This window comes from Oncorhynchus masou, chromosome 21 (assembly GCF_036934945.1).
Source record: "Oncorhynchus masou masou isolate Uvic2021 chromosome 21, UVic_Omas_1.1, whole genome shotgun sequence".
In the NCBI taxonomy this organism is placed as follows: Eukaryota; Metazoa; Chordata; class Actinopteri; order Salmoniformes; family Salmonidae; genus Oncorhynchus; species Oncorhynchus masou.
Window position 1 is genome coordinate 38521573 of NC_088232.1, and position 15382 is coordinate 38536954.

A 15382-nucleotide genomic window follows, 5' to 3' on the forward strand; every position below is an offset into this window, starting at 1 on the left:
ATAATGTTTGCCCATCTATTTGTATATTCGTCAATTTGTATAGATGTTCCAAATGAATTTCCACAGGATTAAAGAGGGTGATTAAAGTAAGTCTTGTTGTTATATCTGCTCTCATCAGACACAGCTGATGCACCACGCTGTGAAACCAATGCTCATTTAACAATACGAGAAAATAATCATGTATTGTCTGGTCAGACTAACCTATGATCCCATAATCACAAAGAGGACTCAATCAGCCCAACCAGCTATCCTTCTCCTGCTCCACTACAAATAACACACACCAGCAGAGAACAGATGAATGCCCCACACACAAGATTCTCTCTCCCATTTCCTCTTGCTCTCCCCTTTCTCTCATCCCCTCTCTCCCCGTTCCCCTCTCCCTACAGAATACTCCCTGTTTAGTATTATGGTTGATGATAGGTCAATAGAGGTCAGTTTTGTTTTTTTACACCTCTGCAGTAAAGGGAGTTGACTGTAATTACATTAATAGATCAGGCTGCCTCCTGCCTCTGCCAGTCTGCCTATCAGACTACCTACTGCCTCTGCCAGTCTGCCTATCAGACTACCTCCTGCCTCTGCCAGTCTGCCTATCAGACTACCTCCTGCCTCTGCCAGTCTGCCTATCAGACTACCTCCTGCCTCTGCCAGTCTGCCTATCAGACTACCTCCAGCCTCTGCCAGTCTGCCTATCAGACTACCTCCAGCCTCTGCCAGTCTGCCTATCAGACTACCTCCTGCCTCTGCCAGTCTGCCTATCAGACTACCTCCTGCCTCTGCCAGTCTGCCTATCAGACTACCTCCTGCCTCTGCCAGTCTGCCTATCAGACTACCTCCAGCCTCTGCCAGTCTGCCTATCAGACTACCTCCAGCCTCTGCCAGTCTGCCTATCAGACTACCTCCTGCCTCTGCCAGTCTGCCTATCAGACTACCTCCTGCCTCTGCCAGTCTGCCTATCAGACTACCTCCTGCCTCTGCCAGTCTGCCTATCAGACTGCCTCCTGCCACTGCCAGTCTGCCTATCAGACTACCTCCAGCCTCTGCCAGTCTGCCTATCAGACTACCTCCAGCCTCTGCCAGTCTGCCTATCAGACTACCTCCTGCCTCTGCCAGTCTGCCTATCAGACTACCTCCTGCCTCTGCCAGTCTGCCTATCAGACTACCTCCTGCCTCTGCCAGTCTGCCTATCAGACTACCTCCTGCCTCTGCCAGTCTGCCTATCAGACTACCTCCAGCCTCTGCCAGTCTGCCTATCAGACTACCTCCAGCCTCTGCCAGTCTGCTTATCAGACTACCTCCTGCCTCTGCCAGTCTGCCTATCAGACTACCTCCAGCCTCTGCCAGTCTGCCTATCAGACTACCTCCAGCCTCTGCCAGTCTGCCTATCAGACTACCTCCAGCCTCTGCCAGTCTGCCTATCAGACTACCTCCAGCCTCTGCCAGTCTGCCTATCAGACTACCTCCTGCCTCTGCCAGTCTGCCTATCAGACTACCTCCTGCCTCTGCCAGTCTGCCTATCAGACTACCTCCTGCCTCTGCCAGTCTGCCTATCAGACTGCCTCCTGCCACTGCCAGTCTGCCTATCAGACTACCTCCAGCCTCTGCCAGTCTGCCTATCAGACTACCTCCAGCCTCTGCCAGTCTGCCTATCAGACTACCTCCTGCCTCTGCCAGTCTGCCTATCAGACTACCTCCTGCCTCTGCCAGTCTGCCTATCAGACTACCTCCTGCCTCTGCCAGTCTGCCTATCAGACTACCTCCTGCCTCTGCCAGTCTGCCTATCAGACTACCTCCAGCCTCTGCCAGTCTGCCTATCAGACTACCTCCAGCCTCTGCCAGTCTGCCTATCAGACTACCTCCAGCCTCTGCCAGTCTGCCTATCAGACTGCCTCCTGCCTCTGCCAGTCTGCTTATCAGACTACCTCCTGCCTCTGCCAGTCTGCTTATCAGACTACCTCCAGCCTCTGCCAGTCTGCCTATCAGACTACCTCCAGCCTCTGCCAGTCTGCTTATCAGACTACCTCCTGCCTCTGCCAGTCTGCCTATCAGACTGCCTCCTGCCTCTGCCAGTCTGCTTATCAGACTACCTCCTGCCTCTGCCAGTCTGCTTATCAGACTACCTCCTGCCTCTGCCAGTCTGCTTATCAGACTACCTCCTGCCTCTGCCAGTCTGCTTATCAGACTACCTCCTGCCTCTGCCAGTCTGCTTATCAGACTACCTCCTGCCTCTGCCAGTCTGCTTATCAGACTACCTCCTGCCTCTGCCAGTCTGCTTATCAGACTACCTCCTGCCACTGCATGTTCGTACGCACGTAGCCAAGACACACACACAATAACAGATTAAGTTTCCAGTCATGACAATAAAAGAACACAGGTTTCCAATTGTATCAGTGCATGAGAGCATTGCTGTACTGATTGGATGTTAGCGGTGTTGTTGTTGTTATAGACCCATCAGATCTAGGCCAAGCCAGGGCAGGAAGAGGAGACATTGTTTAATGAAGTCCCCCTAAGTCTCCCCTCTTCCTGACCTCTGGGAGACAGCAGTGTGAACCCAGTGTTTAGCAGACTGCATATCTCTGGTACAGGTATGAACGCTCTGATAAGAGGACTGATCACATACACTGGGTTTAACCCACATTCAATCATGTCACATCATGTATATTTCTGTCGGGCTAATTAAATGAGAGGGGGAGATAAAAACAGAGGAGGGGGTGAGATGAAACAGAACCCGGAGAGACAAGGAGCAGGGCCTGACTAAGTTGCTGAGCCACGGTAAAGTCTTTGATGCTGCTGCTCAGACAGTGTGGAGAGAGCTTGGCCCTGCTGCCTTTGATATTCATCAGAGTGTGGGTGTGAGGAGACAAGGACCAGGACATAGAGATGGAGGGGTCTGAAGAGGAGGGCTAACAGGTGTGCTGCTGTGGAGTAGAGGAGGAAGTAGAGGAGCAGAGTAGGATTCTGACCTGTCCCACTCATTGGGTAGTAGCTGGTTGAAGGGGAGAAGACCTGCGAGGCAAAGTCCTCAAAGGTCATGACCTCCCGGTGGTTCTGCACGATGGCCTCCAGGTAAAGCGCACGCTCCTCATAGCTGGGGTCAGGGTTAAGGAAAACCACAGAGGAAGAGACATTGAAAAGGGCTGACTTACAGCCCAATGAAACTAATAAAAACTCAATGGAAAAAGTAAATTGAGACAAAACATCAACACAACACATTAAGAAGCTACATAAGAAAGACAGAGACAAAGGCAGCATCAGTGGACAGAGGAGTAGTAATAACCAGACCACTGTAGCAGGCAGAGGACAATCAGACTGGCCACACAGCCACAAATGGGAAAGCAGTCAACAAATAAACACACACTACAGGCATGACGCTCCCCTTGCCGGCCCCCATTCCTGGGTGCTAGAACAGAACCCCTGCTGGAGGCATTCATAAGCTCTCAGACATCCCTCCCTCCCTCCATGCTACCCGACAGGGGGAAAATTGGAGACATTTGAAATTCAGAGTGCCAAGCAGGTAGAACCACCTGGGAGCCTGGTGCTGGATGGATAGTCAGTCAGGTTAGAGCATTGGGAATAACAGAAAGGGATCAAAATGCCTGCCACACTATAACTATGCTAGCTGTCTCTTTCTGCCTTCTTGATGACTGCACCTAACAAATTGCCAGTCAAGAATGGACCCAAACAGGCCTTTACTATAGCCCCCGCTCGAGCCCCCACTCTAGGAACTCACGGGGCCATTCCCCTCTCATTAAGGCACTGCTGCCTGTGGTGAGGTTGTTGCTAAGGCCCCTCTGGTAGAACAGTGGACAGAAGATGGGTTGGGGCTGGAACTGGGCTTTACTGGGAATGTGTATGCGCTGTGCTGGACTAAGTTTGGTTGGCTAAAATGGACTGGATGCGCTAAGATGGAACGGACTGGGCACATGCTGGCACAGCAGGGGTTGAGGCAGGCATGACGAATAGCTGAAAGGGAGCCGTTTCAAACTGAGGCTGACAGGCACCTGAGCCTAGGGCCTAGGGCAGCCTGAGGACAGGCAAGCTGCTCACCACACAGAAGGAGGGAGGAAGACCGAAAGAGCGGGAGAGAGAACAGTCTGGCTGAAACCATGAAGCTTAAACCCATGGAATACAGGCAACACAAAAACATGAGTTAAGATCACCTGAGCTGTGGGTGAGGATGCCAGTGAGGTTGCACTGTCATCTTCTCCCTGCCCCCAGATGCAGCTGACCAGGAGAGAGGACATCACAGGCTGGGTTGCCATGGCAACTGAGGTCACAGCACAACATGCAGGTCATATGAATGTACATTGAACAAAAATATAAACGCAACATGTAAAGTGTTGATCCCATGTTTCATGAGCTGAAATATCCCAGAAATGTTCCATAAGCACAAAAACCTTGTTTCTCTCAAATGTTGTACACAAATTTGTTTACATCCCTGTTAGTGAGCTTTTCTCTATTGCCAAGAAAATCCATCTACCTGGCAGGTGAGGCATATCAAGAAGCTGACTAAACAGCATGATAATTACACAGGTACACCTTGGCCACTCTAAAATGTGCAATTTTGTCAACACAATGCTAAAGATGTCTCAAGTTTTGAGGGAGCGTTCAATTGGCATGCTGACTGCGGGAATGTCCACCAGAGCTGTTGCCAGAGAACCTTATGTTCATTTCTCTACCATAAACTCCCTCCTTGAATGCACAAAAATACCATGAGGAGATCCTGAGGCCCATTGCGAGTCCTAAAAATATATATTTGACCAACAGATGCATATCTGTATTCCCAGTCATGTGAAATCCATAGATTAGGGCCTAATGAATTTATTTTAATTAACCGATTCCCTCATATGAACTGTAACTAAGTAAAAAGTTGTTGCATGTTGTGTTTATAGTAGAGAGAGAGAGATGGGGAGGACAACGAGAGAGAGGAGAGAGAAAGAGACAGAAGAGAGGCGAGAGAAAAGGAAAGAGAGAGGGGGGAAAGAGAGAGCGAGAGAGAACCCTAGTCCACTGGGTCAACAGAGACATATGGTTGTCCATTATCAGAGATGCAGATGACTGTGGCCTGTCATTGAGATTCCTAAAGCAAATATTGACTCCAGCTGGGGTGGCCGTCCACTCTCCTCTGACACACGCCTCTCCTCCACCTTGGACACTGACGCTTCCTCTACCCACGCCATCCAACAGAGAGAGGGAGCAAGGGAAAGAGATCAGGAGAGAGATGGAGGAAGAACCGATTGACTGCAATCAGTAAATGCGTGGCTTCTGTTGATTTTAAAATTGTAGCAGAGTATTCCCGAGCACAGCTCATACACAATGTGAGTGGTAACGTTGTCCCCATAGAAATGAAATGAGTGATTCTATTTTTATGGTTGTCCCCTCCCTCTATCTTCGGGTTTGTCTGTAATGACTAAGCTAGTTACAGAATGTTCCCCTGCTGCATATACATCAAGCCTGCTCCTGCCTGCCTGGCACCAAGTAATTCAATCAAGGGACATGTCCAGGACAATGATGCAAAAAGCATATCCATGTCAAGTTCGCCAAACCCAAAGACTTCTCACTGGGTGGCAAAACTCTCTCCCTCCACATATCCGTTTGGGAATTATGCTCTCAGGTCGCTCTAAAGTGCGACCAATTTGGTTGCATCTGCAACAAAATATTATTTGCAACCTGGAGTTTTATTTTGAGTGCACCAGTGCGACTAAAAGACAATTCAAGATAAAATGTACAGAGTAACAATATTTCGCCGCGACACACTGCTTGTTTCCAGTTCCCTGGCAACGCACACCAAGCCCAGACCCTTTCACTCAAGCAGGCAGCACACAGTTCCTCCACGTTGTTTATTCCCTCAGCATGCAGTCAATTCATAAGGAGGTCCACTGTACGGAAGTCGAGAGAGGACATATGAATTTAAATAAATAGTTCCCTCTTTATGGCAAGATCACAACTTATTTATCTCATGATCACTACATAACAAAAGTTGTTTTGTCGAGATCACAAGATAATCAAAAGTATCATGCATCATCCATTAATTTGTTCAGATACCCGATAACCACTTCATCAAGGAGCCCTGTGGCTGAGTTGATTGCAATGCGGGGCCATTTAAGCCCAGAACGATGCCTGACAGGCATCCGTGGTCTCCCAGGCAGCCGTGGTCTCCCAGGCTGCAGTGGTCTCCCAGGCTGCAGTGGTCTCCCAGGCTGCAGTGGTCTCCCAGGCTGCATGCCGCCCCCAAGACCACAGCCAATCGCATGCAGGGAACAACACAGCTAATTTGGCTAGTCTTGTGAGCTAGCTAGTTAGCTAGGTAGTCTTGTTAGCTAGATATCTAGCATGTTATCTATGCTGGTTGTTAGCTTCCATAACTGATATGTAATTATGAGGGACACGTCATGTTTTGTGGATAATATTACAATTTACAGTTGGTAAGCTCCATTCCTGACAGGCTGATCAGATTCAAGAGGCTGTTTAAATCAGGATGTTTCATATGTAAGGCACCTTGCAGACAGCCTACAGGCAGCATCCTGACTTGATAGTATCTGAGGTTGCTATAAATGTGATCAAACTCTGAGGCTGGAATTGAATGATCAACATGTCTGGAATGGAGCTCACCCACTCTGTAAATCTAAACATTATGCATAAAACATGAAGTGTCCCTTACAATTATACACATATTAGCTATGCAAGCTAACAACCAGCACAGATAACAAGTTAGCTAGCTAACAAGACTACCTAGTATGGCTAGCTCACTCTCTCGACTAGCTGCATTGGTTCTTGCATGCGATTGGCTGTGGTTTTAATGGTGGCACACAGCCGTGGAGACAGTGCTGCCTATCAGGCATCGTTCAAGGTTTAAATGCCCCATGAGGACTTTTATGCCCCATGAGCTTTAAGCTCAAGGTAAGGGACATTTAGCTTGCTAACATTCTAACTTGTAAACTGGTAATGAGCTCCAACCACAAATTAAAGCATGATGTTAGCATGAAATGTATCATCCCTTAGTGTAGCAATGAATAAAAACGTATGCACTGATCCACCGTGGGCTCTGCTGCCTCAGCCATACTATCAATCTGTCATCAATATATCCACACTCCTATATATATAGTTTATCTTGTGATCTTGACAAAACAACTTTTGTTATGTCGTGATATTGAGATAAATAAGTTGTGATCTTGACATAACAAAGGAATTTATTCACATTCCGTACTGGACTTCCCAATAAAATAATGCTATTGCTAATGCTAAACGCTAACTTGCTAGCTAAATGACATAGCTCTAATGCAAGCATTAGCTCATTGCTTCCAGTGGTGGTGTAGATAAGCATGTTTTTTTGTGCAACGGCATGTTCTGTAACATTAATCAAATGTGATTATGCTGCCCTGAAAAACACTGACTAACACTTCGGTTTCTACCCTGTCAAAACTCCTACCTGGCTTTTTAATTTGTTTTCATGCCAAACAACACTATTCCATTGATATGATTCCAACAGTTCACCCAAGCATTTTGTTCTATATCGCAAGTCAAATCGCAATATTTGGTTGAAAAATAGCAATTAGATGTTTTGCGCATATTGTACAGCTCTACTAATAATCTGGTAACTTTACCAGTATATGCAAACATTTGGCGGCACAGAAAGGAAGGAAAAGTGATATCTTGATTAGGAGATGTGCTTCAAAAGTAATTATAGGATTCACATAGGACATATCTCACTCAATAAGACATTTTTTGTTTTGTTATTTTTGTTACCAATTATTATTATTTTTATTTAGAGCCTTCCTTATGTATGACTCTGCTTATGTGTCTCTGGCTAACAACTTTGGCACTCAAAATAATTAGGCTAAATTACAAGAAGCTTGGCAGGATGGAAACACTGATATGTTTCCTCTGTATCAACGCAATACAAGTCATCCGTAGAATAACTGTCCTTTTACATTTGAACTGTAAAGTAAAAAGCGCGGTGGGGGGGCTTCCAGTGAAGCATGTTCCACCACTTTAGAAATCTCACAATATTCCCCCAAGTTCCAATGGCTGCACATTCCCTCCCATTAGAGAGAGGAGAGGAGTGGGAATGTCATTTCCATGAAGCGTGTCAGAACGCTGTGTGAGCAACTGAAAAACCTCTTCAGTCAGACGAGATTGGAAACAACCTGCAATGTAAAATAATGCTCTGACCTCAATCAACAACAGGTCAGCTTTAAAAAAAGAAACAGAGAGAAGTAATCACAAAGAATTCTTGGTTATGACAAAAAAAACACACAAAAAAAACACGTATTTAAGTAGATAATAGTCCTCCTCCAGCCCCTCCCTCTGAATCCATGGTGCTCTGGGACAAAAAACAGTGAGTGATGGTTCAGATAAATCCGGCGTGTGGCTGTTGGGTGAGGTGTGAGTGTGTATATGCAACACAGAGCCTCCACACATTAACAACACTGCCACTCTTATTAACAAATCTGTGTGTGTTCCATGAAACAGCAAACAATTCCTGTGTGTGTCTGCACATGTGCATGCAGTGTGTGTGTGTGTGTGTGTGTGTGTGTGTGTGTGTGTGTGTGTGTGTGTGTGTGTGTGTGTGTGTGTGTGTGTGTGTGTGTGTGTGTGTGTGTGTGTGTGTGTGTCTACTGTCTAGATGGAAGGGTGGTCAAGGGGGAATCAGGGGACAAGCGTCATTGTGGATCAAAGCCAAACTCAGGCAGCAGCAGTAGTGGCAGTAGCAGCAGCAGTAGCAGGACAGTGAGCAGCAGTAGCAGAAGTAGCAGTACAGTGAGCAGCAGTAGCAGCAGTAGAACCAGTAGCAGCTGTAGCAGTGAGCAGCAGCAGTAGCAGAAGCAACAGCACAGTGAGCAGCAGGAGCATTAGCAGCAGTAGTAGCAGCACAATGAGCAGTAGCAGCAGTAATAGCAGTAGCAGCAGTAGTAGTCGCAGCAGCAGCACAGTGAACAGCAGCAGTAGTAGCAGCACAGTGAACAGCAGCATTAGTAGCAGCACAGTGAACAGCAGCAGTAGTAGCAGCACAGTGAACAGCAGCAGTAGTAGCAGCACAGTAAACAGCAGCAGTAGTAGCAGCACAGTGAACAGCAGCAGTAGTACAGCACAGTAAACAGCAGCAGTAGTAGCAGCACAGTGAACAGCAGCAGTAGTACAGCACAGTAAACAGCAGCAGTAGTAGCAGCACAGTGAACAGCAGCAGTAGTAGCAGCACAGTGAACAGCAGCACTAGTAGCAGTAGTAGTAGCAGCAGCAGTAGCAGTAGCACAGTGAACAGCTACAGTAGTAGCAGCACAGTGAACAGCAGCAGCAGCACAGTGAACAGCAGCAGTAGTAGCAGCACAGTGAACAGCAGCAGCAGGAGTAGCAGCACAGTGAACAGCAGCAGTAGTAGCAGCACAGTGAACAGCAGCAGTAGTAGCAGCACAGTGAACAGCAGCAGTAGTAGCAGCACAGTGAACAGCAGCAGTAGTAGCAGCACAGTGAACAGCAGTAGCAGCAGTGAATCATGTTCAAGGTGAATAGGCCCTCAGATGGCTCTTCATTAGCAGACTGCTCTGACTAAGGACCCCTACACCCATTCTCTCTCCCGCTCTCTCAGTCCAGAGGGACCCATCCTAAACCCCTGATCACCCCTACCACCACCATTTCTCACTCATTCTCTCTCCAGAGGGACCCATTCTGAAACTATGTATCTCTCTCTCTCTGCAGTCTAGGTCCAGTGGGACCTATATTGAACCCCAGTGCCCCCCCCTCCCCGCCCTCTCTCTATCCATAGGGACCCATTTACCCCCCCTATCGCTCCAGAGAGGCATTCTGAGCAGGTCTGCCTGCCTCTGTCTCCCCCTGTACCCTGCTGACAAAAGGCCTCACTGCCCCCTGACCCTTGCACAACATCACTTACACATACAGCTCCACACACACAGAGCAGGGAGGGACATACTAGCCAAAGGACTAGGATTATTAATCCACCAGAACAATACAAAGACAGTGTCTCTCAATTACATTAACTCTAAGTGAAAACAAGTATTTCCTCATCTTCTGTCCACCACAATTTTCAGTGGACTGGAAAGTAGTCTGCTCATCCTCTGAGAATTGAAACCATCACTTTAGGCTGTGGGACGGGAGCTGGGAGTGTTAATCTGTTGAGAGGGCCTCACAGCAGGGGTCTCCACACCACCAGATTAGAGTCTAGAGGAGAGAAGGGCTTTAAATCTCCATCCTGAGGTCTCCCTCTCACAGCCTGGAGACGAGCCATACAGGTCAATTAGCTCCACTCAGAGCCTGTGGTGGGGAGCCTAAGCAGTGGCCAGTGCCCCCCTCACCCTAACTGACTCAGAGCCAAGAGAGAGATATTAGACAACAGGGTTCCAGGGCAGCAGCCTGAGGGGAGATCAAGATCTTGGTGGCCAGAAATTTTGCCCTAGCCTAGGCTCTAGTCTCTCTCTATGGGGAGGAGACGCTGTCTTTGCTCTGAGTGGAAGTACGCACATCACACTCAGCTCTGAGCTGCTACCCCACTGAGATGCTATGATACATGCGAAGGAGTGCCCCAAAGGATCCTCAAATAGCCTCCATTTAAGCAGTCTCTAGCCAGTAGTTTTGTACCTTTTCATCATACATCTATCTCTTATTCAGTCTGCAACTCTGCAGTGTCTCCTCATTATTTTAACTCATTTATTACAGTGCACCAACACAAGGCGATCACAAAAACAGAGAATTCTGTCTCTCCTACGACAATAGGGAGTAAGTAACTACCCTAGGATGAAGAGCCAATGTCAATACTGCTGGTAGAAAAGTCCTCTTTCTAAATGGCATCTCAGAGTTTGGAGGCGAAGTGGTAGAGTGCTTGTGGGTGCTTGACCCGCTCTCTCACCCAGACCTACCTATAACTTGTGCCAATCAGCTTGACCTTCCGGAGGAGAAGCGAGGAGAGGGTATGAGTGTGGAGGAAGCTACTGCATTGACTCCCAGAGCCGTAGGCTTCAGGGATGTTAGTGGAGTAGGAACAGACATACCACAGAAGAGTGCTTCCTCCTAAATAAAAGGCACCAGCACCACCCTATCCCCCCCACTCCCAGTCATCCTGCACACACACTATCCGTCAGTCAATATGGATGCAGTACATATCTCATTAATTTGGTCCAGGATGGTTTGTGTGACGTTGCATGAACACATTCAAATGAATCAAGTGTCAACGTGTCAAATCCTGGAATAAATGGTGTAGAGAAATGGAGCAGTGGAGAAGAGGAGAGGCGCCACCAGCCATTACACAGGTAGAGAGTGCAGTAGAGAGATGATTGAGAGGGTGGGAGGGAGAGAAAGAGAAGGAGACAGTGAGTGAGAAAGGGAGAGGGAGAGAGCAGGTGTTGATTGGAGAAGGGCTGGGCGGTGTGTGCCAGGCAGGCCAGCGGTACCTGTTGTCACAGTGTGTGCCAAAGTGTGAAGCTCATCCCAGCGGAAAGCTCCAGATGTGTGAAGTGATTATAGGAAAGACAAGAGAGGGACAGAGAGAGAGATGGCTGCAGAGATGAATTTGGCTTTAGGAAGAGAGGGGAATACAGAGCATTTTGAAAATATTCACACCCTTTGATTTTTCCACATTTGAATTTCAAATGGATTACGCTTAGATTTCGTGTCACTGGCCTACACACGTCAAAGTGGAATTATGTTTTTTGAAATATTTACAAATTAATAAAAAATGTATAGCTGAAATGTCTTTAGTCAATAAGTATTCAAACCCTTTGTTATGGCAATCCTAAATAAGTAAAATATAAATTAAAAAGTATGTGGACACCCCTTCAAATTAGTGAATTTGGCTATTTCAGCCACACCCGTTGCTGACAGGTGTATAAAATCGAGCACCCAGTCATGCAACTCCATAGACAAACATTGGCAGTAGAATGGCCTTACTGAAGAGCTCAGTGACATTCAACGTGGCACGGTCATAGGATGCCACCTTTTCAACAAGTTAGTTTGTCAAATTTCTTCCCTGCTAGAGCTGACCCGGTCAACTGTAAGTGCAGTTATTGTGAAGTGGAAACGACTAGGAGCAACAACGGCTCAGCTCTGAAGTGGTAGGCCACACTGCTCACAGAGCGGGACCGCCGAGTGCTGAAGCACGTAGCACGTAGAAATGGTCTGTCTTCGGTTGCAACACTCATTACTGAGTTCCAAACTGCCTCTGGAAGCAACGTCAGCACAATAACTGATCGTCGGGAGCTTCATGAAATGGGTTTCAATGGCCGAGCAGTTGCACGCAAGCCTAAGAACATCATGTGCATTGCCAAGCGTCGGCTGGAGTGGTGTAAAGCTCGCCGCCATTGGACTCTAGAGCAATGGAAACACGTTCTCTGAAGTGATGAATCATGCTTCACCATCTGGCAGTTCGACAAATGAGTCTGGGTTTGGCGGATGCTAGGAGAATGCTACCTGCCCCAATGCATAGCGCCAACTGTGAAGTTCAGTGGAGGAGGAATAATGGTCTGGGGCAATTCCTCAGTAGCGTGCCGTGGTTCTGGGGCCTGGGCCTTCAGTGAAGTCCTACACAGTCCCACCCAAATTAATCCACCTCTTATTACCATCATTATGATGCCATGGCTCTAGACACTATACATTTAGAAAGAAACGCAGTATAACCAGGCGTTGCGTCACCTTGAAATTGACATTTTTATTCAGAGAATTGCAGGGGAAGAGTACAATACATTTTCATTGTGCAGCTTCGTTGCCCTACGCACTTGTTCGTTGAGCTGTAGATCCACTCAGGTGTCCCCAAAAGTTTTCAAAAGCACCATTGTTTGTAAGTGCCCAGCCGTACTTTGGTGTCTCGTTGCTGCCTCGGTGAGACAACTCGGGTTTGCAAAGCCAGTGTGGCTCCAAACACCAAATCGATCACTTGCAAATAATAGGCATTCCCAGCAGTAGTTTGCAGTGCTTCTCGGAGCCTGTCTTTGTAGCGTCGGCTTTGTAGCGTCGGCGTCTACCTCTCCTGACAATGTCTACCTTTTCTTGAAAAGTTTGTCTTGAGAATGGCGTTATAATTATATCCTCGACCAAATCGATATCTTCTCCTTCCGCCATTGTGGGTTGAAAAAACAGCTTAGTAGTAATTCGTTGATCAATTTCAGTTTCCTAGTTCTGAGACCTGCCCATATAGGACATGCCTCTCAATATTGGTAATCCAATCAAAAGACGTGCAGGCACTACGCCTGCTAGCTGGCTCCTGTGTAACACTGGAGCCAGCCAGCAGGCGTACAATAGCCAACTCTAAAGCTGATTGGTTGACACAAAATTTTAATTTCCATTCACTTTAAGCTACAAGCGCCCGCACTGTTGATTCTGAAGGCCTGAGGGCAGATTTTAGACCCCTGGCAACACATGATGGCTGAATATGATTGGATAAAATATCTAACATAAAGACTAGCCCTCCAAATCTCAACCTGGGGCTGGAAGCAGTGCAACCAAGAGGAACGCTGTGAAATGAAGTGTGTAACTCTTACTCCGGGGAATAATTTAATACATATTTGTGGGAAAATATATTTAAAAAAAAGTATATTCTGATGTTTAGGCCAGCAGAGAAGGCCTTGCTGGCCCTGACGGCCCACCACTGCAATTCCTCATAGTTCGTGCTAGGCCTCTTAGTTCCATTGAAGAGAAATCTTTATGATACAGCATACAATGGCATTCTAGCCAATTCAGTGCTTCCAACATTGTGGCAACAGTTTGGGGAAGGCCCTTTCCTGTTTCAGCACAAAGCGAGGTCCATACAGAAATGGTTTGTCGAGATCGGTGAGGAAGACCTTGACTGGCCTCCACAGAGCCCTGAACTCAACCCCATCAAAAACATTTGGGATGAATTGGAACACTGACTGCGAGCCAGGCCTAATCGCCCAACATCAGTGCACAACCTCATCAATACTCGTGGCTGAATGGAAGCAAGACCCTGCAGCAATGTTCCAACATCTAGTGGAAAGCCTTCCCAGAAGAGTGGAGGTTGTTATAGCAGCAAAGGGATGACCAACTCCATATTAACAACAAGCAGGTGTCTACGTTCTTTTGGTCATGTGGTGTAAGTTGTATTGCCTACATCTGTGTGAAATAATAGTGTTTAACATGATTTTTGAATGACTACATCATCTCTGTGCCCTACACATACCATTATCTGTAAGGTCCCTCAGTCGAGCAGTGAATTTCAAACACAGATTCAACCACAAAAAGACCAGAGAGGTTTTCCAATGCCTTGCAAAAAAGGGAACCTATTGGTAGATGGGTAAAAATGTAAAAAGCCATTGAATATCCCTTTGAGCATGGTGAAGTTAATAAGTTAATAAGCACTAGAGGACTATGATTATCAAATCAAATTTTATCAAATCAAATTTATGACTAGCACTATGATTTTTCAACGCCGATACCGATTACTGGAGGACCAAAAAAAGCCGATACCGATTAATTGGCTGATTTAATTTTTTGTTGTTGTAATAATGACAATTACAACAATACTGAATGAACACTTATTTTAACTTTATATAATATAAAAATAAAATCAATTTGGCCTCAAATAAATAAGGAAACATGTTCAATTTGGTTTAAATAATGCAAAAACAAAGTGTTGGAGAAGAAAGTAAAAGTGCAATATGTGCCATGTAAAAAAGCTAACGTTTAAGTTCCTTGCTCAGAACATGAGAACATATGAAAGCTGGTGGTTCCTTTTAACATGAGTCTTCAATATTTCCAGGTAAGAAGTTTTAGGTTGAAGTTGTTATAGGAATAATAGGACTATTTCTCTCTATACGATTTGTATTTCACATACCTTTGACTATTGGATGTTCTTATAGACACTTTAGTATTGCCAGTGTAACAGTATAGCTTCCATCCCTCTCCTCGCCCCTACCTGGGCTCGAACCAGGAACACATCAACAACAGCCACCCTCGAAGCAGCGTTACCCATGCAGAGCAAGGGGAACAACCGCGCGCACCCCGCTAACTAGCTAGCCATTTCACATCGGTTACACCAGCCTAATCTCGGGAGTTGATAGGCTTGAAGTCATAAACAGCTGCCGGCAAAACGCACGAAAGTGCTGTTAGAATGAATGCTTACGAGCCTGCTGGTGCCTACCACCGCTCAGTCAGACTGCTCTATCAAATCATAGACTTAATTATAATATAATAACACACAGAAACACGAGCCATAGGTCATTAATATGGTAGAATCCGGAAACTATGATCTCGAAAACGAGACGTTTATTCTTTCAGTGAAATACGGAACCGTTCCAAATCGTATATAATGGGTGGCATCCATAAGTCTAAAAATTCCTGTTACATTACACAACCTTCAATGTGACGTTATAATTACGTAAAATTCTGGCAAATTAGTTCGCAACAAGCTAGGCGGCCCAAACTG

General features: G+C 46.6%; 1 protein-coding gene across 3 annotated transcripts in view; it reads right to left on the reverse strand.

Moving 5' to 3' along the window:
- Window positions 1–15382, reverse strand: part of LOC135508322 (ral GTPase-activating protein subunit alpha-2-like) — a 227279-nt gene that overhangs the window by 11645 nt on the left and 200252 nt on the right. For all 3 annotated transcript variants that reach the window (XM_064928424.1, XM_064928422.1, XM_064928423.1), the window contains one exon: window positions 2961–3085. In XM_064928424.1, the coding sequence (XP_064784496.1) occupies window positions 2961–3085 (125 nt within the window). The remainder of the gene's footprint in view (window positions 1–2960; window positions 3086–15382) is intronic.